The following is a 23745-nucleotide window of genomic DNA, read 5'->3' as shown; positions in this document are numbered from 1 at the left end:
CAAGTAGATCTTGATGCCACTTTCAACCCTGTTGAGATATTGAATTCAATTCATGAAATCAGTCCTGGTAAGGATAAGATTACTATAAAGAAGATAACGGATGTTTGGATCACCTATCTTGACCTACCTGAGGATTAGAGTGACTTCGTCATTTTTCAATGTCTCTAAGCTGGCTGCTCATTAGTAATTAAACTGTAAGACTGCTCAATATAAGGGAACCTTACAACCCTGAGAGAATAATGCGGGAGCTAGAGATTTTATTTTAGGTTATATGTCCTGGTTTATGTGTTTTAATTTGTTATTTGTGTCTTTATGTTTTAGGATGACATACTTGTAATTAGGAGAGTCTAACATGTGGCCTGATGATAGATAATGTATTTTGATTGATTGTAAGAACCTTTCCCATATCATTCCATAATAAGAAGAGAAATCATTATCTTGGAGTGGCGCCCTTCCATATTCATTATAGATTTTATTTCCCTTTTTTGGGTCCAGATTTCTTTCCTTTCTGAATTTAGAAACTACATATTATTGTATTTACCTTGTTTCCCGTATCAAATACGATAGCCATCATACTAAATGAATGCCTTCAATGAACAACAAATTTTACCTCAAATAAATAAATAAATAAAAATCAACATAATAAAATTAAAGAAAATTTATATACGTAGCACAAAATTCTTATGTATTTACATATCTCACACCTATACTTTCATATTTACATACAAAGCACAAGCACTTTGGTATTTACATACAAAGCACTTTGGTGCTGATGAAAAGATGTATTTGATTTTTAAAAAATGACGATAGTGCTATTTTTAAAATGATATTAAATATTTGAGTGCTACATATGTAAATATGAAAGTTTAGATGTGAGATATGTAAATCCATAAGAATTGTGTGTTGTGTATCACGTATGTAAATGAATCTAAAATAAAATAAAATAAAAATAATAGATTGCATTCACAGCTACCTGTCTACTGCTTTTCTAAAGCTTTTCCATGGAGTCATGATTTAAAGCTGGAGCAAACCAATGGAACTTGAAAAGAATCATAATTTGCTCCCAAGTCAGTATCTTTCCATGAGAAAATCCTCAGCCATCTTCAATCCTCCATTCTTCCTCCGCACAATCTAATGCCACAATTCTTCCTACTTCTCAAATATGCCCCATTTTGGTATGAAAAAAACACAAAGTTAAAATCCTCCAAAGTAAGAATTAAATCTCCCAGATTTTATTGAACTTTTCCTCCTTCGATGGCACAGCCTCAACGTAGCACAGTATATCCCCGAACCTCGCTGCTCCTAGCCATGCCAGGGCCCGGAAGACACAAAATCAACTTCTCAGAACACATTAATCATGTTAAAGTTCTGAAATTTTCAGTTTTAGGTTTCATGGTTGGAAGAAACTCAATTCTTACAAAATCTAATTTTGTGTTTTGTTTGTTGAAATTTAAGCATGAAGAAATTTGATCATCTAAGTTTTGATGAAATTGAAAATTTTTTATTTGGAAATCTAGAATAAAGATTTTAATCAAAAATAATTTTTAATAAACAGTATTTACCACAATTTAAGGCTGTGTGATTAAAATACCACATTACATGATTAATATTCTACTCAATCACAAAATGAAGAAGAAAAAAAAATTTAGAAAATCATATATTCATGAATTGAAATCATTATGTTTGTGGAAGAGTGTGTAAGCAGGCGCCTATTAGGATGTTGAACCTCCTGATGTGATAAATAGCTTGTTAACCTTTGTTAAGTTTCATATATTAATATTTTTTTTTTGTTTCAAACTAGGGTTTGGTTGACCTTTATTTGTAATAATACATATTAGAATAATACTGACAGCTTTGTTGAGCATCTAACACTTGTGGTTCAAATGAACGTAGAATAACTTGACGTGGCCCCAACTCAAAAAAACCAGGTTGGGATCATCTGAATAATATACAAAGAAAGTTAAGGTATAAAAAATCAGCTCGTTTAAAATTTAGGTTGAGTTAAGGCTGACCCCAAAAACCCAAAACTAACTTGATTACTTATTTAGTCTAAAATGCATCCTCTCTTTAATTAGTTGATAATCCTTCTTCATCTCTACTGGACACATTCATGCTAACTGGATTGTGTTGGCACAAAAAAATGAATGAAGCATATAATAATGGCACATAGTGAATGGGTCAGATATGTCCAGCATGAGTGAATCAGGTTTGTGTTAGATCGAGTTTGTTAAACATCTAGACCCATATAATAAAATAGGGTGGATTCAGTTAAGCAGCTTTAGGTCGAGTCAGACCCAAACCCACCCCACTAATCTAAATAGATACCCCTGATTAAAATTCCGACATCTATTAAACCCAATTTCTCAAATAAGAGAAACCACTTGCAAAATACCAATAAGAAAGTTTTCAAAAGTTCAAACATAAAATTTTGAAGTTTAAGAAATTAACATTAGCAAAAATGACCAACATCTTAAGTGGAATGCTATAAGGGTGCAAGGGAGAAACCGTCCTAAATAGTTCGCTCCTAAACTAAATTTTAGTTGATTGAAGCCTCACCGAGCCCAATGTTCTAAAACATTTTTTAGAGTGACATGAGGTAAAACTATTCCAAGGTAATCAGGAAAAAAGTGTAAGCACAGGCATTGTCATGGGCACCTGTGGCTTGCCTTTCACACCCCATCATAAGGGCGATCACATCATGATATAGCTTAAAATGAAATTGAATTATCAAATTATTATATTTTAACTTGCATAAATATACTTCTTATTCATTTAAATAAGAATATGAATAAAAGGATAATTTATTTTTAATCTCTTAAGAGTTAAGCTTTATCCAATTGATTTTTCTCACACAAGCCCCAAAAAAAAATCGAAGTTCCGAGCCCAAGTTGCCTTCATCTCCCTCCCAACTTGTTTACCTTTGCTCACTTTTATTTTAGTTTGATTTCATATGATTGGGTAAATTAGACTTTACAGTTAAAATATAAATCATATGCTATATACTTTGGATTTTAAAATTTATTTCAATTTTTTTATCACTCCTTTCTAATATTTTTAAAAAATTTTATCAAATATTAAAAATGTATAAATCATGGAGCTTACATCATGTGCCTCACGGCTAGCATCCTGTCTCATGATAAATAAAATACCCCATCATATGTCTTTCATTTTATAAAACTTTATGAAAGCCAAAAATAATTATGCCCCTGTGGATTCATTGAGCGTAGTGCTTAGTGCATTTTCATTGAATGTAGGTGATTTCATTATTATTCACTAATTGAATTTCTCAAATTTAAGATGCAATAATGATGACAACATGAGGATAGGAAATCATGTTCAAAGAAACACTTGGATGACTAGCATGATATATAAAGGAAGACACAATCACACAAGTACATCTAGTATCCTTCCATCAGTATTAGATTGATTTGTCCCATTGAGTACTAAATAGGAGTTCAATTTCCACCTCCACTTGGATCACCTTCTCAATCATGGTGGCCTATTAGCTCACAGTGACAACTAAAAATAGTCATGCAAGTCCATGTTGCAAGCCCAACTAGACATTGACACTTGTAGTACTGATGCACGACATCCACCAAATGCATACACATAGGAAGTGGTGTCCTAGCATAGGAGAGGTGATGCTATGGTGGGATTATTGCTAGATATAGTAGTAGGAGTCTTTGTAGCATTCTAAACTACTATACTATAATATGATATAAATAATACATTCCTAAACTATTTTGGTTCATTAAATATAATTCTAGATGTGATTAAGGAGTCAACTTTTTTTAGCATGAAGTTAATTGTTCATCAACAGAATGTCATATAGTTTTCTAATTGATTAAAAATATAGTTTAAATTTGGGTTATATGTTTGAAAACTAAGTCAAAAAAATCTTAAGCCATGCTAAGATCAATACCAAAGCTAATGACTTAGTTGTAGTCATATAGTTAATTTCATCTAAGTTCTAATTATTTATTCTCTGCAAGTAAATTAAAAATGTCAATTTGGCTTTATATGCCTTGCTAACTTGTAACAATATGTTCATAACTGTATCTATTTCTCGTAGATTACGGCGAGCAGGAAGAAATTTGCAACCAACATTACTAACATACCTATATGTAAGTAGTAACAACCACATATGCCCTCATCTTATATTCTTCAAATAAAAACCCAGCTAAAAGTTTGAAATTTACAGTTAGCCCACCTCGATGCCATAAACTATGCATGAAAATGTGTATTTCACCTGTAAAAAGACAGTGATGGTGGTATTTTTTATGTGTATTAAGGATTTTAGTGACAGGCATGAAAATATGAATGTTTAGGTGTTAGATATGTAAATACCTAAGAATTGTGTGGTATGTATGTAAATACCCCATTTTTTAATAAGAGATTTTCCAAATTTTGGTCAACATAAATCCTGAGGCACAATCATCAAAGGAATCAGAAGTGCAGGATTTTATGCAATATAACGGTCTGGTACATGCTTCTATGCAAAAAGCACCTGTTATTGGCCAATCAATCAATTATGAAAAAATAAAACAAGTAGAACTGGTTTTTTTCTCAAAAAAACCAAAACAAAAGAAACAAAGAAAATACAAACATGATCCAGAAATGAATACAAAAGCCCAAAATATTTCAACCAGTTCTCCCCCTTCCCCTACATTACCAGAAGTTCTACTCTTGTACAACATGCCGGGGTACTTGAAATCACTAGCATTAACATCACAATCTTCAGCACTCATATCATAAAATAGATTTTCCACAAGCAGCCATCAACGTGTTGAATTGGATAATCAGAAATGTTTATTACATAAAAAAATAAAAAAATCTATGAAGATCGAACTATTTGTTACAGGAACCAAAGCGTTAACAGCCGTATATAGTCAACAATTAAGAAAAAACAAAACAAAACAATAGAACGAGTAAAGAACCATCAATGTACCGAATTTAACAAGACGCTCAATTCTCTGCCACCAAATTCTACCCAGATTGAGCCCGGAAGCATTCCCAGAATCCAAGCCAGCTTCCATCAGAAAACATTATATGCAATGTTATATCCACAACTTTCAATTTAGTGCAGAATAAGATCTCTCATTTCCATATTGCAAAAAATCATGAAGAGACTCTCATTCTATAGTTTCTCCCAATCTTCTTCAGCTGCTGCCTCTTATAAATGAGGAAACCCGCAAAAGTTACTTGGAGTACGCCCGCGATGGCGATGAACGCAAAGCCGAGCTTCTTACCGAAATTTAGCTTCCCCGGTGAAGGATGCGGCGGAGGTTGCCGCTGATGGTGGTGGAAGACTGGCTTCGGGGAGTGCTTTTGATGGGGTGGCGAGAGTGCTGCAACGCCGGATGGTTCAGACATTATGTGGTTGAGTGGAGGGTGGGAGGGGGATGATGCGGGTGTTAGGGAATGAATGGGGGAGGAGAGGGAGAGCGAGTCGATGAGAAGGAAGAGAGTGAGGAAGATAAGGGTTAGGGTTAGGGTTAGAGAGGTGTGATCCATGGGAAGCTAGTGTTAGGGTTCCAGTGATCGACCGGCCGCTCCGACCAGTTTACGGCGGTAACGCAACCGCATCTAAAGAAATGCCGGGAAAAATGGGGAGGATGCTTCCGCCAATTTCCGTGTCGAAGTGATTTAGGTGGGACCGCGGGAAGGGGATAGCGAACGCACTTGTGGCAATGAGAGGATCAGCTGCGCGACACCGAACAGGAAACAGGGAATGATTTCAATTCCAAACATGTAAGATTTTGGGTTCTTAAAAATATAATATTTAAAATTTGGGCGGTTGTTATGTAAACACCCCTATTTGACAAGATTATTAGTCATATCAAGTCAACTTCTATCTATTTATATAAATAATATCTAAATTATATTTTTGACATATATACCACCAAAATCTTTCATATATTGTCATCATTTTTTAGGGCCCATTTGGGGCAGTTGGCATTTTGAAAATGCACACAGCCTGTTTAAGAAAACTGTGTTGTGACTACTCATGCATTTTCACACACCTATCTAGGTACGATTGCAGGTTTCTAGCAGCGGTCTGGTTTTTCCAAAAAAAATAAAAATTTGTAATAACCACTATACCTAACTTATCAACAGATTATTTTTAATCAACTTATCAGCAGATTAATCAATAAACTGTAGCTGCCCCAAACAAACACAAAACTTCTTGAAAAGTTGAGTAAACTTTTTCATACATTGGAAAGGCGGTGCACATGTAAACATTAAAATTAAAATTTAGGTGTTAGATATCTAAATACATAGATATTGAGTGGTATAATATAGAGAAAAAAAAATTACAAACATACCATTCAATTCCTATGTATTTAAATACCTAAAACCAAAACTTCAATTTTTACATATATCCTACCTAACCTATGCATAAAAATATGTATTTCACTTTTTACAAGTTCAAACTTCAAAAAGGTGGCATTTTTTATGTGATATGAAATATTTGAGCGGTATAAATGTAAAAAAAAAGTAAACTTTAGGTGTTATATATGTAATAGAGGCATAGGAATTGGGTGATATGTATGTAAATGCCACAATATAAAATATAGCATCAAATTATAACTTTACAAATGTCCTTCAAAAGTATCATCTAAATACAAAGTCAAAAAAAAAAAAATTCCATAAATCAAAATTTATCACAACTGCTAATGATAACTTTCAGCAGCTTCCTCAATACAGCCTATTGTAGAATCTCCTCTCCTCTAAGAGCACAGCGCTTTGAGATCCGAGCCAGCCATCATCAAATGCAGAAAAGCTTTATGACAGAACTGTAAATAAGCCAAAATATTGCTTTCAAATAGATTCTGCTGCAGAATTCTCCCAAAACCTGATGATGCCATGAGAAAAGCTTCAACTTTTATGAGTCAGAATGGTTTCCACCCTGTCTATGGATGCCCTCAGGCGCCCAAAGTCCATATCTAACATGGGTTCCCCGGTTCCAACAGCCCTACAAAGCCAAAAATTTGCAAGCAATGGAGGAAGAGCAACAGGTTAGGCACAATTTAACAGGTTATGGGAATGCAGATATCAAATCAGATTTTCATAATAATCATATATTTATGCATGGCCTATGGCCTGGTTTATAAATTGAAGCATTTCATATTTAAAATTTGGAGTTCCTATTGTGATTGTAAATTAATGGATCACCAGTTGGGCTTTCTGTACCCCTCAGAGGATGGCTATGAGGCCACCTTGCGAAAGCAATCTATGTCGTTCGAGACGTGCTGCCACTGTTGTGCGTGCATCATGTTAGAGGCGCAAATGAACGGAGTTGAATAGAATACTATCGGGTTCGAGCTCATTCATTTATTTTGTTATTGAATTCAAGTCGAGTTTGAATATGACATGAATTTTTAGATCTGGATCAAGTTTGTCTATTTTTTTATCAAATTGGAAGTGAGATTGAATTTTAATTGAGTATAATAAATTATAGTGGCTAATGTTTTAAACATGTAATCTTATGGACATGTCACCAAGAAATTTTGAATCATTGGGCATGAAATTCGATGCATTTTAGGTAAATGAATCATTGGGCATGAAATTCGATGCATTTTAGGTAAAGGATCTTCCAAATTCAAACTCAGGATCTTATAGACTCTGGCTTCAATAAATTTATGGTTAAACAAAACATCTCAACAATAGGAGCACCCAATTACAGATACCCCGATAAAACACTTATAGTTGAAAGATTTAATGCATTAATTAGAAGGCCAAATAATATCTATAATTGGCCTGCTTATAATCAAATCGCCAACAAGCACAAGATCATGTAATTTGGAGTTTGTTAAGGAACTTAAATACTGCGAAAACAAATTATGATTAATCGAATCAATATGATCCGTACGATGAAGTGTTTCGAGATTATGGCTAAATTTATCAAAATGTTCTCTCAAAAAAACTATAAATAGACCTCTATTCTTCACTTATGATGGGAGTGAGTTCATTATTAAAGCTTAACTCTTAAAATCTCTTCGGTTGTCGATGGCTACCCAAGAACGTCTTCAACCATCAAAGTTTGTCACCAATCACCAGAGGTCGTCGTAGACCACCAGAGATAATCACTGACCACCCAAGATCATTGTCAATCACTTCTAGAGGCTTCTCTAGCCCAATTATTATTCACAGACTCGATCTTTACTCTACAATAATCTTCTGCACTAAAAGAGAAGAGTATCAAACTGTAACTGAAATTATATAATGTCATTTTAATTGGGGTACGTTCCATGATGTTTTTACTTCCTAGGATTTTTCCATGTAAAATTTATGATTATCTCTTAAATTTTTAAATATGTGTGTGTGCTGAAAATTTCACTTAGCTAACGCTCATGAATTCTCTGCCACTGAGAACTTTCTAGAACGCAACACTTACTATTGGACATAATTGAATTTGTAGATTTTGATTTAAAGTGATTTATTAAAGCTGTTTGGTTAAGCACATCTATTAATTAGAGACTTTTAATCTATATATCTAACTAATTATATGATATTTTCATCATATTCATACCTCTAACAACATTCATTACTATTAAACTAAATACAATATAATAAAATTAATAAAATAATATATAATTAAGTCATCAAATCAGCTATTAAACCTTATTTAAATAAGTATCTGTTAAGGTCTTCGTGGGTTGATTGTTAAACAACGAATTAGCATGTTTACTAACATAAATAAATGGACAAGCAGGTCAAGATTCAAGCTTACTCATTTATAAGACAAGCTTAGTTCAAGCTTATTCAATTTATTATAGGAGGTTCTAGGAATAAATTGTATATTAGCACAAATAAATGGTGGTTTAACAAGGAAGTCTAAAAGCTAATCAAAGAAAAATTATGCTTTTAAACTATGGAAAGGTTAAATATTACTAAATCTTATAATAATTATGAGAAAGCCAGAAGTCTTGCAAAAAGGGTAGTGAGTAAAGCAAAAGCTACATCTTTTTACGATTTATATGATATGCTTGGTACGAAAGTATTTTGGAACTGATATTAAAGAATGAAGAGATGCAAGATTGTGCAAATTAAATAAGAATCAAACTTTTAAGTCATATAATGAATCTAATGAATCATAGACTTTGAAAAATTACAATAGTTTCAGAGAATCGGTTTAATTTATAGTTATTAAATTGATAAATGAATGATAGTTCTTCTCTTTATTCTATAGTTATTATTGGCAAATCAGATTACTAAATTTAGGTTAGTGTTGCTTCAAATAATGTTGAATTTTGATCCACCAAATTAAAGACTAAGCATTTAGAACTTACTGCAGCAATGAGTGAACCAAATTGATTTGAGCTGCTAATAGCCATTGCATAATCAATGGGATTAGAAACGAGGTTAGACCGACGCCAAGCCTGCCAAAGAATTTGAAAATTTATGTTAGGCACAACGCTAAAAGAGCAATTGAGCCATTTGTTAGTTATTATTGTGGGGTATAAATAGGGCTTATTATGCTTATGGTTAGGTGATGCATGTTTATCTTTTATGTATTTGATTTGCGTTGCTTGGTATTATTGAAATAAATTATTTGGTTGTGTTATTGAAATGAATTATTTGGTTGCAGTAATTTTTGTGGAAAACCCCTCTCATTCCTATCAAGTCAGTACCAGAGAAGTTCATTCTGGCAAATAAATGATGGGATCGTGATAGCAAGGAAGTTGACGACGGGATCACGTACAAGTTTTAAATCAGAGAAGGGATCGGGAGTGCCCTAGTGGCAATCCAAGAAGACGGTGAAAAGATTGCAGTGATCATGCCGCGATTCAAGGTAGCAAGGAGCCGATGAGATCACGGTTTTACCTAGCTGAGAAGCCAACGATAGGATCGCGGGGATCGCAATGTGAATATAGTCGTGATTGAGTACCGAAAGCCAAGATCGAGATCGCAACAAGTACTGGGAAGCCAACGACATAATCATGACATGGCCTAGTGGCACAATAGCGATTTGATTTCTCTGAAAAGCATCACAACATGCCCTTGTCGCAAAGTCACAAGTAGAGCTAGTCAGGAAAAAAAAAACAAATGGGATTGAGGCGTTCAAAGCTTTGCCTTCATGATAAAAAAAATCTTTTTGGGAATAATAGCAGCTAAAAAAAAGATGCTATGGAGAAGAAATTAAAGAAAGAAGTGAGTCAAATCATATCAGAAATGAAAGAACATTTCTCAGCCATGGATGTGCGTTTCTCGTTCATGAAGGGGTGGTTCTCACCCATGGAGTGGAGATTCAAGTCTCTGAAAGAAATGATGAAGAAGGTCGTAGAGCTTCACACAAACCCGCCACTGCCTGCCGTGTGATTGAACAACGACGTCTAGATTGGACGAGAGCGACAGTAATCAAAAGGACCTGTGTGGCATCAAAGCGACGTAATTGCCTTTAGCAGATCTAGAGTCATGGGATTGAGCATGTAATAATCCTACAAACTGGAGTTTCTCACATCAGTGTGCGTCCATATCACTACTCCCAGGTACAAAAGGACAAGATTGAGATATAGAACCGAGAAATATTGGAGGTCGGGGTCATACAACCCAGTGTGAGCCTTCTCTAGCTCAATCTCATTAGTGAAGAAGGATGGGAGTTGTCCTTTAGCAGATCTAGAGTCATGGGATTGAGCATGCAATAATCCTACAAACTGGAGTTTCTCACATTAGTGTGCGTCCATATCACTACTCCCAGGTACAAAAGGACGAGATTGAGATATAGAACCGAGAAATATTGGAGGTCGGGGTCATACAACCCAGTGTGAGCCTTCTCTAGCTCAGTCTCATTAGTGAAGAAGGATGGGAGTTGGTGCTTTTGTATGGATTATCGAACAGTGAAAAAGGAAACAACACCTGACAAATTTTTCATCCCAGTAACCAATGAGTTGCTTGACGAGTTGTTTGGGGCTGCACTATCCTCCAAGATTGACTTGAAGTTAAGGCACCAATAGATTCAAATGTGACAAAAAGATATGCATAAGACTGCATTTCGAATTCATGAGATTTACTATGAATTTCTAATTAAACGGAAAGAATTGCCAGATGAGGATGTCACATGGGAGCCACATTACTTGATCCAATAAAAATTTCATTTCTTTCACCTTAAGGCAATGTGTCTTTTGGGACGGGAGTAATGTTAAATCGACGCCGAGCCCGTCAAAGAATTTGAAGACTTATGTTAGGCAGAAGGCTAAAAGGACAATTTAGTTATTTGTTAGTTATTATTGTGAGGTATAAATCGGGCTTATCATGCTTAGGGTTAGATGATGCATGTGTGATTATTGTCTTCAATCTTTGGGTTAGAGTTCGGGAGAGATGACCTATCTCTCGAGTTGTTGGTGCTTCTCTTTTATGTATTTGAGTTGTGTTGTTTGTTGTTAGTGAAATAAAATATTTTATTGGCCTAATTTATGTGAAAAACTCCTCTCTTTCATATCACATGATTACCAAATAATAGCTAAATAAAATCCATCGATATTAAACAAACTAGCCACAACTATCAGAAATATTAAGAATGAGTTATTTCGTCGGTTACTCATTAATAGACCGACTTTTATTAGATCTTGTAATGAAGATGTTATCAATGAGAATAACAACAAAAAATTCCTAAATAACATCTACAAAAGTATTCATGAGCATTAAAAAAATGGTTGAATGAGAACAACTTCAGCGACCTATGTTATTAGTGGTCTATAATTTAGCAACCAAAAAAAACTATGGTAGCTAGAAGCCTCTGCAACGCTACAACAACACAGTTAAACAAAACCATGGCAAACAAACTATGTTATTAGTGGTCTTTAATTCAATTATTCAATCTTCTCCAATGACCTTGCTCCTTAGAAGTATATCAGCAAGAGAAGCTATTCACAATATCTATACCTACCAATTATATTTCAAAAAGTCTTCAAAACTATAAAATATGACCTTGCTCCTTAGATTAAAATCAACAAGACAAACTAATCAAAATATGTGCTTGAGGTGCGCGCAATTAAACTAATATACACATACATTCAAAGCGATGTTTTCAGTCAGATCAAGCTATATTTAATTGAGTCCAGTCAAGCTTAAAATCAACTAAGAATCAACTTTGACTAAAATATCCGGCTAAAACTCCTTTAAAAATCAACTCAATTGAGCCAAATGTATTCCAATTTCAATTTATTATTTTCACCAGCCCTAGTTCCCAATAATGTAAACAAATGGGTAAAGAAAGCTGATAGCTTACCCTTGAATTTGAGGTAGGATGTACTCGGCCCTCCAACCAATTCTTACATCAAATCCAGGGAACAAACCGACAGATGTTTTGTTTCGGATCTGAGACATACCATCTCCACCCAAACATGTTGAGAGCTTCCATTTCCAGCCTGTTCCATTCGTATGAAAATTGTGGCCTATTCCTACCTGCATTGCAATGTAAAATATAAATTATAAATATATTTTCTAATGATATTTTGCCGTTTGATCAAATAAAAAACTGCCTAAACGCATAATTATGTATAGTATTATGTACCTAATATAAATATAAAGCTAATACTTATTTAAATATCATTGCATCACATTGAGAAAAACAGTAACTTCCATCATGGGTCTTTGTTGTCCAAATCACAACTTTTTACTAAATGATTAAGCTTATTGAAACCATCCAAAACTCTTCAAATTTAATCATTTTCACTGAACAATGATTACCATTTTGGAATAATTAAAAAATGAAAAAAAAATAGCATATTATAGTTACTGCGGACATGAGGTGCCACCAAAATAGCAATTTACTGTTTTAAGTATTTAAATTTATGCCAAAAAATTTAGCCTGCGTTCATCAACTCTCATCTATTGAAAGAATAAATTTCCATAAACATGATTTGTGTGTACTAAGTAGAAGTTGCCCTCATCTAAGAAATTCATAAAATGGAAACCAAAGAAGTAACTTTTTCTATAACTAGCATCTTTAAAGCCAATTTTTTGTTTTGAAAGAAACATAAAAACTTTGTGGCATTTACATACATACCACGCAATTCCTATGTGTTTACATATATAACACCTAAACTTTTATTCATATATTTATACCACTCAAATCCTTCATATCACATAAAAAGTACCATCATTTAACTTAAAAAAAATGAAATGCTCCTTTTTAGGCATAGGTAAGGTGGCATTGATGTAAAAAATTGAAGTTTAGGTGTTAGATATGTAAATAAATAGGAAATGAATGGTACGCGTGTAAATCTTTCAAAAATTTTTGTAGGTAAAAATAGACGAGCATTTACTCTTCGCAAGATATATATATATATATATATATATGTGATGACTACGATCCATGAAAGATATAGCCTTTTTGGGGGCCTAAAAGCCACTGTAAATATGAAGTTGGATGGTTCCTAGCTTCCAAAAATTTAGTGCACGCAAAAAATCTAAGAAGCAAAAATTTTAATGGCCAATGCAGGGATTTTGTCTACCGGAAAAGTCAAAGACTATAAGAGATGACAAGGTTAGTTGAACTTGTAGTGAGGTCAAAAAATCTATGAACTTCTTGGTCTTGCAAAGTATAATGCTCTTCTAGATCACTCATGGCTCAGAATCAGAGACAATCTTCAATCATCTGAAGCATAAAAAAGGTTTCAGAAATTGGAGATTCTCAACCAAATCTTAAAACACTCTCTTAAAGTACAAAACAACATAAATAAAAACAATTGACATCATTGTATATTCACACATTTTGCTAGAGAAGATGGTTGATGTCAAAATTTACGAGTAAAATGGCTTTCACATGCCCATTTTCATCAAAATGATATTGGACATCAAAAAGATAATCCACCTTCGACTGACGTGAAGCTTTGTTTGTCAAATTGATAGGAATTTGTGAAAAAAAAAGGCTAAATATTTCAAATCCAACAACCATAGACTTCTTACTTCAAAACAAAAAATGCAACAATTGTTTATTTTGCAAAGACTTGGGAACTAACAATGTAGTATGAGGTTGAGCTTATGATTTATAATCACCGTCAAGGTGATAAACCCTTTGAGAAAACTCCCCTAATAAAGGAGACCTTATCGAAAATGTGCTATCAAAGAGTAAAGCACGATGCAATTGCGCAAGACTTTATTTTTTCTTCAAATTGTAAAGCGTAGAGCGAAGTGGCGCTTTTATTAACCAAAACGCTAATAGATTATACAAAACTATTGATGTATACATTCATTAAGAATTATAAAATATAAAATATGAATTAAAAGTTCATATGAAATTAAAAAGTATGTGTCAGCACTACGGACTGACTTGAAAAATTATTCATTTCAAAATTCAAATTTTTAAGGGGGGGTTGCAATTAGTGGGGATGACAAGTCTTAAAATAGAGGGAGAGCTTCAATGAAGAGAGGAGAAGACACTGAAAAGTAAAGAAGTAGAGGGCCTTGATCAAGCTTCAGGTTGCATTTGGGGCAGTTTTTTAGCTGCGCACGGTGGGAAAATGCAGAAGTTGGCACTTGGAAAAAAAGTTGTGGTGCCTTTGACTTATTTGAGTAAACTAAGGTACACAGGTTCGCGTCTGCAGCCCGCATTTCGTTTGCGTGATAGTACCTCGGTTGCCCTCGGGATGGTTCTTTAGTGTCACGGTGGTGGCGTTGTTGGTGGTGTGCAACTATTGGGTGTGGTTCTTCAGTGTCATGAAGGTTGTGTTGTTGGTGGTTTGTGTTGATGTTGGGGTGGTGTTGTTATAAACAACACTATAGTACATAAGTAAAGAAGATCATTTGTTCAAAAACAATTGTACACTGTTGTTTCAAAACTGCAAAAAACAAACAGACAGTCAACTTCTAAGCAACAGCTTCCTGCTACAACTACTGTGTAACAGCTTTTTAATAAGCTGCAACTGCCACAAACAGACCCTCAATCTCTTACAAACTAAGGAGTATTGGTTTTTTTATATACTTTTTTCTTTTTCTTGTGTCCTTTATTATAAATTCTTATAATATTTGTGAAGTTAATGAAATGCATTGTTTTGTTTGTAAGAGCGTGATAAGTTAAGCAATTTCACCTTTGAATTTGTGGTTTCAATTTCCAATAAATGTGTTTTTCATAATGTATTGAACTTAACATGTTTGTTTATTTTTCTTCCATTTTAATTTAGCAATAGTGATGGTCACACTTGTTTAAAATTTAGTGTAAATTAGTAATATTGACAAAGTCTTGGTTACATGAAAAAGAATTATAACAACAGTTTAGAAAAATAAACATATTGCCTCTGAAGCTTAGCAATTATTTACAAAAAAATAATAATAATAAATCATCTATTTGCATAGGGGTATAGCATTTAAGTATTTCAAAATTAGGATTTTGAATTATCAATAGAGATAGAAATTACTCTTACTCCTGATTAACGACAAAAACTTGATATGAAAACACATGTCTATGAACTTTAATTTAAAGAATTGCAAATTCAAATATCTCTCACATTTTGAGTATTTTCGTTTAACAAAAAATTAATAATAATACCTTTTGAAAAATTTAACATTTGATAGAAAATAGAATTTTAAGCTAGCGTTCAACATTCTTATTAAATAATCACAACTTATACTTATGGGAATGATCTCTTACCGGAATTCATTGTATTACTTGAGCGACACATATACTTGTGTTTGCCCATAAAAAGTCAGGTCATTTGTGCGTGAAAATGTGTAATTCACTTTTTAAAAGTTAAAAATAGTATTATTTTTATGTGATAAGAAAGATATAGGTATCATGAATTAAAAAGTAAAGTTTAGGTGTTAGATATGTAAATACAGAGGAATTAGATAGTATGTATGTAAATAAGTCAAGCATCATGAAGTTGTAAAAATAATATAGAGGTAATGTTGAAGTCTGAGCTAACACGCAACACAACTATATTCAGCTGGTTTTGTATTCTTTGTGTTCTTAACATGTAATATTACAATGAACAACATACTAGTAAAAATAAAAAAAAAATTATTAGACAATAAATAAAATTTATAAAACAAAAAGCAGCAACAAATTTTTAAATACCAAATATCATTTCTAGAAGTCCATATCACTAATGCTTAAGGTAGAAAAAAATATATTTGTAAGCTAATCTTCATCATAAATGAAATGGTTTAAGTACCTTTAAATTCTCGATAAGATATTAATAATAAGCAAAACGAGATAATAAGAGAATATGTTAAAACTATTAAAGTATACTCGGTTACAAAACATATAAGTTGAAGTACAACATTACAATATTTGGGATATGAGTAAAGTTTCATAATAGACTTCAGTATTTACATGGGGCCATTATAGTCCCAGAGTAAATAAAAGTGTCAAACTAGTCCCTTTACTCAAATATGGGCTCAAATAGTTCCCATAAATAACTATTTTAGCACCCATCAAAAAATTTTGTGAACTAAATTAACAATTTTATAGACTCTGGGAGTACAATGACTTCCTACAAATAGTTAGGGAACCATTTTGACACTTTACTCTTTGTGATATTGTATTGAAGGATAAAAAAACTATTTTATAAAGGGAAAGTGTAATTAAAGAAATGTCGAATTCTTATAGAATTCATGTCGATGTATTATAATGAATTTCCATTTCTTTAACTTGTTGGAGGCATCAAAACAAAAATTACATCAACCATAAAAATGTAATTTACCTGTAGGTTGAGATACTTTGCTATTGGAATCTTTTTAGATAGCAATCTTATGTCCCCATGTATAGGTTCAATAATGAATTTCCATCTACGATCATGTGCAAGAGGCTTCAAAACAAGCTTCGTCTCAAATTCATTCACCTCAAAATTAAAGAACTGAAAAAAGAAAAGAAAAAACACAAATTGATAGCAATTGTGGCATGGAAATGAGGCTGGTGTCAATAAAAAAAATTATGAGGATAAAAAGTAATAAACCATTTGGAAAAAAGTGAAATGGAAAGTTATTTGATCAAATTGATAGCAATTGTGACATGGAAATGAGGCTTCTGTCTACAAAACTGGGGTTATAATCATCAAAAGTTAGCATACATACAAAAAATTTAGTTCAATATTGCTATTAATATGACATGAGAAACACAAACATAATAACGCATTAATGGTGCTGTAGGTTTCACTTTCATCACCAATGAGAAAATAAATTCAATGCTCTAATCTTCATATAAAAAACGTTTGAAAGAGCAGAAGAAGAGAAGGGAAGGGTACTTACCTCGAGGTTAAGACCGAGACGGAAACCACTGATCTCTTTCCGGAACTTAAAGAAAAGTTCTGAAGGCACGACGTTTATGGTATAGAGGTCCTCCAGCGACGTAGAATCATTGGATTGTCCTGTCGGATGATTAGGGTTCGAAGCCATGGCATCGGTGAAGAAGCTCGGTCTGAAGCTTCAGGTCCGCATTAACTTCATATGAAAATGTAGGTCCCGCTTTTTTTTTCTTTTTTTTTTCTTTTTTTTTGAGAAATTTAGTTAGGCTTAATTTTTTTTAATGATATTAATTTATTATAATTAAATAAAAATATAACTCTCAATACGACTCAATAGAGAAAAATGATTCATGTAATCGACCACACTTAGTAGGATAAAAACTTATTTTTGATGATAATTTACATAAATATCACCCAATATAAATGTATTTATCTATCTCACACCCAAATTTTGATTTTTACGTCATATTCACCCTAACATATATATATATATAAAGGTGGATTAGAGTATTTCTATCTTTTCATAGGTAGAAAAAGGTTTTTAGGTGTAAAAATTAAAGTTTAGGTGTACGATAAATAAGAACACCAAATCTCCCCGCAAAAGCAATTGAAAAAAAGAACTAATAATGATACCAATTTTGAACCATAAAAAAAAATCAATGGTAGTTAATCGATAATATTAGAGAGAGTCGTCTTAGATGGTTTGATCATATTAAATGCCAACCATATGATAATCCTATTGAGAGAGTAGATGTTTTAGATTCGACTATTTGCTAAAAAACGAATGTCGGCGGCTCTCCTGGCAGGAATCTGAAATCTGAAAGACAAAACTCGACCCTCAGACATCAAACAACATACTTATAACAATTAATAGTAGTTAGAATAAGAGGGAATTGGAGTACGAAGGGAATAGAATCAATAAGAGAATAGAGAAAAGGCGATGGATCAAATAAGAAAAAAGAGGGTAGGGGTGCACCGTGGTAATGTAGTCTCTATAGTACCATGACCCAGTAAGCTCCCTCATCAAACTCCAATTACAAATTCGTGCTAGCCATATGTATTAAAAAATTAATATTACATTTTAAGGATAATTGCATAGACTGCCCGAAACATTGATATTACAAATTAATCGCCCAGGTGATTTTTTTGAACTACCGAACCAATATATTTACACGTGTCATGATCAAATCATTGAGAACTTGTTAAAAATGAAAAATATGGGTTATGATTTTATCATGAATTTTGATATTTGAGTGAGACTTTGAAAAATGGACGAAGATATTAGTTGATTTGTAATAGCAAGTTTCAGGAGGTCTGTACGTAATTGCACCAAATTTATTGAAGACTCACATTTTGCACATGTTGTCACATATGTGTGATCAATGCAAGTGTAAGTGGGTTGTGCCATGCTATCAAAGCATGATTATCCCTTCCCATTCAAATTATGATTAATAGTAATTATGTGACAAAAATAAAATGATAAAGAGTGGCAATTCATCATGATTTGATTAAGTACCAAATGAGCTCACATTAGGTTGGTAAGTGTACAAGAATGTCTAAACAAGCCAAATATTGCTAAATACTTGAATAATTACACGATTACATTTATATAAACACAGTATATTACATTTAATTAGACTCCTCCAAGAAGCAGATTCCAACAGAAGAGAAAATATTACATCCAGTAGACCGGATGTGTGGTTGACGGAAAACAATTGCGTGCGATAGACGTACGCAGCGCTGCGTGCGATGTTGGGGTTATACCGAGGATACAAGGGGGTTACATCCGCGGTATAACCCCTTGTAACCTCCTTGTAACTTTCTGTAACCTACCTGTAACAGTTTCGCGCTTTTGTTATCATATATTAAGAGGTTACGTAAGTTACATGGAGGTCACAAGGAGGTTACAAGGGCTTGTACCGTGGATGTAACCCACTTGTACCCTCGGTATACCCCAATATCGCACGCAGCGCTGCGTATGTCTATCATACGCAATTTTTTTCCGTGGTTGACGGCGTGAATTGCTTCATGCCCACAACATCGGACGCACGAAGTGGTGCTGACCAGCACGCCTAAACTATAGACGTAATATTTTCTCCGAAGAGGAGGTTCTGTACATTAATATGAATTAGGAATAATATAATAATAATTTCTTAATCTTAAAGTCAGTCAAGGGAAACAAAAGACATAATCAACAAGCTGTTGATTCGCCATTTAAGTAGTCTAAGATTGCAATCACCCCTATTACAAATGCTTGGTCAAAGCCGGGGTGCACCACTACAGAGTATAAATCCTTGCTTCCATTCATCTCCTTCAATCCAACCTGCAAAAACAAAATTATCTAGTCAATTTAATTAATTTAAATTCATCTCTTAAATATTTTTTTCATTATTTTCTTAAAACAATCTTATTTTAGTTTTAGATATCAAACATATTTTATTTTAAATAAAAACATTAAAAAAAAATATTATTTGGCATATTTTAGAGTCAATTTAGGACAGTTGCAGTTATTTGAAGAGACAGGTGAAGAAAAAATTGTAGTTCAAAAGCTTTGGTAGCTATATATATATATATATATATATATATATATATATATATTAAGAAAGTCAAATTGTGACTTTCTAGCAGCCACTGCAGACAGTCAGGTCTGATGAAAAAACGCAGCTTTTAGCAGACAAACTGCAGTTTTGCCAAACGGGAAAAACTCCAGTGCAACGCCACACCGCCGCCCCAAACGCAGCGTCCGTCATATTTTTTATCTTCTAATTACTTTCTTTATTGAATTATTTAATCCTAAATCATAATATGTACTAAAAATATAATCAAAATTGAATATGTTGTAAAATAAAATTACTTACCTGAGCAACAATAATCCCTTTGGGAGCTGTTATGATGCAATTTCGTTGAGGAAATGAGCCAATGACTTCAAAGCAATACTCCTTATTGTTAATCCTCTTAGGTTCAATGTATATCTTCGTTGCGTTACACCGAGCGAAGAATGGCTTTGAATCAATTAGTCTAAATATTTTCTCCTTAACTCCATCAACTTCCATTACATGTCCATTCCACTTGCTGCAACTGCTCATTGCCTCGATGATTCCTTGCTGTCATGTACATGTAATAAATAATAATATAAGAAAACAGCACATAAATTTTTTTCGTGAAAAATGTAAGGCGAGAAAAGCACGGGCAGATAGGTAGAATTTACTATATCAAATAAGAGATTATGAGCAGAGCACAAAATAAAAGACGAGCATTTATTATAAGATGTATTTAAAAGAGAGCTAAGCTAGAGACTATTATAAGTTTGATCTAATTGTTGAAACATTTCATCTTCTTTTAAATGTCAATAAAATCTACAACACCATCATCTCAATAACGTCAATGACAGAGTGGAGAAAACAGAAGAGTAGTAGTTTGGCGTAAACAATGGAAGGTTGTTGACAAATTAGGGCAAAGAAACGCAAGAATCAACAGAACAATCAAGAAAGAACACAAGAATTTAACGAGGCTCGGCAATATGCCTACGTCCTCGGGAGCTTTTTTGAAAACCGTACATCCACTTAGAGTATATATATATATATATATATATATATATATATATATATATACTCTTCCTCGGGAGCTTTTTTGAAAACCGTACATCCACTTAGAGTATATATATATATATATATATAGGACAATATGTAATTACAATATTACTCTTCACCGTACCGCGGGGGTGTTGCCCCGCACCCTCAACCCACTTAACGAAACTCCCTTAATTGGACAAACGCTTCCGCTCCACTCCAGCATATGTCCTTTATCTGGTATACGAGTCATACTTAACAAAATTGTGTTTGAACATAGAGAGATTAATCAATGTATGCAGTGAAGAAATTAGCTGATTTTTCATGAGCGAATAATGCGTTATGCGGAGTCCGGATGCAACTGGTCTTTATGTACAACAAAATTATACATAAAATGTACATGCAAATAGTATTTTAATTCTTCACATCCAAATATGAATTAAACATTAAATATGAACAATAATTATGATGCAAAGTTTGATTTAGCAAAAGCTCGAGAACCAAACCTTCTTATTTATGTAAAGTACTGAGGATCCATCACCATCTCTAACAACAAGCTCTCCCTTTGCTCCAAGCACTCCACAGCCATCAACCCTAAAAGCAACCTTCTGCAAGCTACAATCAGTGACGACAAGTCCACCTCCATTGATTGCATGAGGTCTTCTGCGAACCACAAATGCTGTCAGAGAAGAAGAACAGAAAAGCTTACTGACAATAGGCATGAGATTTTCAGATGCTTCGGCAGCCATGATTCAGAAAAGATGGAGAAAGATTTGTTTGCTTGATTTTCAGTAGAAATGAAGAGATTAAGAAGATGAGTGGAGGAGAAGAATAAGTGTTAGGTTCTTGTTCAAGAGTTTGGCTGGATTTGGTGAAAAGTATGCCCACCAAATAATGATTTAGATGCCATGTACTTATATATATTCTTATTGCAGATGTTTCTACATTTATACAATTCAAATCTTTAGTATCATGTAAAAAATATTTATAATTTATGAAAAAGATAAATTCTTATAAAGTAAGAAAAAGCAGTTTAAAGATTAAAAGATAAAACTGAAAACTAGAATATCTTTGAATTTTATTTTATTTTTTACTTTTTATATGTTGTTTTTAAATTGTAATCTATTTAAAAAAAAAGGTATTATCAAGAAGAAAGGGAGCAATGATAAAGCAAATTAATGTGCTGAAAATAAGATTGTTGGCAGCATCTTTGAATCGGATTTCTTCCTCATGTCAAAAAGATAAAAATAAAAAAACTTTTGACTTTCAAGAGAAAATAGTGTTCCATGGGCAAAAGGCTCTATGATATAACTTGGGTGAGGGTTATGTTATGCAACTCATTTTAAAAATAGCCTGAATGCCATGGAGGAAAGTAAAAATATGTTTTTAAAATTCTGATGATTTTAATCATAAATTGTAGATTATCACAATATTTTATGATTAGGATTACTGTAGAAAAAATTACAATTTTAAGGTTATCAAGAGCCTAAATTGTAATTTTCATATCATCCCAAATACAACCATAATGTAACAGAAGAAAACAATCCAAGCATGAAAACATACAAAAAAAGTAAGAGAGCAAGTCAAATAAAATAATAGTAAAGTTTGTGTCATTAGGTCGGCGACATATCCTAGAAAAGAAAAAGGTTATCGAACTCCGAATATACATGCTGAGTTTTAATTTTATACATAGATGAAATTTAAAATTTAAGTACGGGACACAAGCAACTAACTCTCGGTCCTCGTCATATGGTTCCGCCCGTTTGACACAAGCAACTAATAATCATTATGTTGCCTCCCCTTTTTTTTTGCACCTTTGTGTGTGCATATATATGACATGACCCCCTGCAGAAGACCGCCCTAATATACTACCATGCATATCAAAGTAAACATGCTAAAAAACATAAAAGTGGCATATGATAAGAACAAAAAAACTGGCAAAGAAATGCCAAAATATCATATGCAAAATTACGCTTATTTGTAAATATTACTCCACCGTTATAAACCGTTGATTTTACTCATATGCAATCTTAAGGAATAGTCTAAGGTGTTAATTTTGTTGTATGACAATTTCTATCTACACTCTCATAATACATTTGCTCTCCATCACTCACTACCCTCTCTAAGTAAGAAAACAAAATATGTTGCTCCAAACTTCTTCTCCCACTGATGCACATCATGCACAATTTACACTTTCTACTATCATTTCTAAAGGCAATTGAATTGAGCTTCCCTCAGTAACAATTGCTGAATAAAGAGCAGTATGAGAAAAAAAAGGAAAGGAAGAAAGAAAATATTAAATTTAAAGAAATCTCCAAAACGAAACAAAATGAAAGTTTAAAATCAAATTTGAAATCCTTCTTCAGATCTTTCAGTCTTGTCAGTATCATTTTTCTGTAACTTTCATAAATCCTATAAAATTTCAGAAATTCCCATAAATTTTCATAGACTCCGTAAATTCAACAAATTTCCATGAATTTCATAAGCCCGTAAAGTTCCATAAAATTTCAAAACCTCTAAAAATTTCATATTATTCACAAATTTCATAATTCACCAACAAATTCCATAAATCACATAAATTTTCATAAACAAAAAAAAAAAAAGAAATTTAGATGATAGAAGTAAGTCCACCTTAAAAGGAGTAAGGTTTCCGATCCGCGTTACCACTTGGGATGGATGTAAAACCCCCTTGATTGGAGTAAGGTTTTCCTTCCTAATGTAATGGCTGAATCAAAATCAAATTTATAGGTTTGCGTCTATAACACATAACTTTCATGTGCTTATGTGCAGAATTTTTAAGACTTCTCACATATTTACATAGGGAAAACATAAAAGAGATGTATGCTTGTTGTTCTTCATCATCCCTAATCATCTACATGCAGCGTAGGTTTGCTGATTTTGTAACCCTAACACTTACATTTACATATAGAACATGTATACTTTAATTTGATTGTCCAGATTTCAAATTCTTAAGCATTCGCATTGTT

General features: G+C 33.1%; 3 protein-coding genes across 3 annotated transcripts; all 3 read right to left on the bottom strand.

Annotated features, from left to right (window-relative positions):
• Positions 1-4652: 4652 nt before the first annotated feature.
• Positions 4653-5645, bottom strand: LOC110020025. Its single transcript, XM_020717978.1, has one exon. It carries the CDS (start codon positions 5512-5514, stop codon positions 5119-5121), a length of 396 nt encoding a protein of 131 aa, XP_020573637.1. The 5' UTR covers positions 5515-5645; the 3' UTR covers positions 4653-5118.
• Positions 5646-6545: 900 nt separating this feature from the next.
• On the bottom strand, positions 6546-17357 carry LOC110020015. The gene is made up of 4 exons (XM_020717957.1): positions 17194-17357; positions 16650-16802; positions 12233-12408; positions 6546-6976 (listed from the first exon to the last, which is right to left on the bottom strand). Exons 1-4 carry the CDS (start codon positions 17338-17340, stop codon positions 6880-6882), a joined length of 573 nt encoding a protein of 190 aa, XP_020573616.1. The 5' UTR covers positions 17341-17357; the 3' UTR covers positions 6546-6879.
• Positions 17358-19361: 2004 nt separating this feature from the next.
• On the bottom strand, positions 19362-21515 carry LOC110020101 (protein LURP-one-related 6). The gene is made up of 3 exons (XM_020718083.1): positions 21265-21515; positions 20048-20293; positions 19362-19512 (listed from the first exon to the last, which is right to left on the bottom strand). Exons 1-3 carry the CDS (start codon positions 21505-21507, stop codon positions 19381-19383), a joined length of 621 nt encoding a protein of 206 aa, XP_020573742.1. The 5' UTR covers positions 21508-21515; the 3' UTR covers positions 19362-19380.
• Positions 21516-23745: the final 2230 nt, after the last annotated feature.

This window comes from Phalaenopsis equestris, unplaced genomic scaffold (assembly GCF_001263595.1).
Source record: "Phalaenopsis equestris unplaced genomic scaffold, ASM126359v1 Scaffold000090, whole genome shotgun sequence".
Classification (NCBI taxonomy): Eukaryota; Viridiplantae; Streptophyta; class Magnoliopsida; order Asparagales; family Orchidaceae; genus Phalaenopsis; species Phalaenopsis equestris.
The sequence above is the reverse complement of the archived record's forward strand: the minus strand, read 5'-3'. Positions and strand labels throughout refer to the sequence as shown.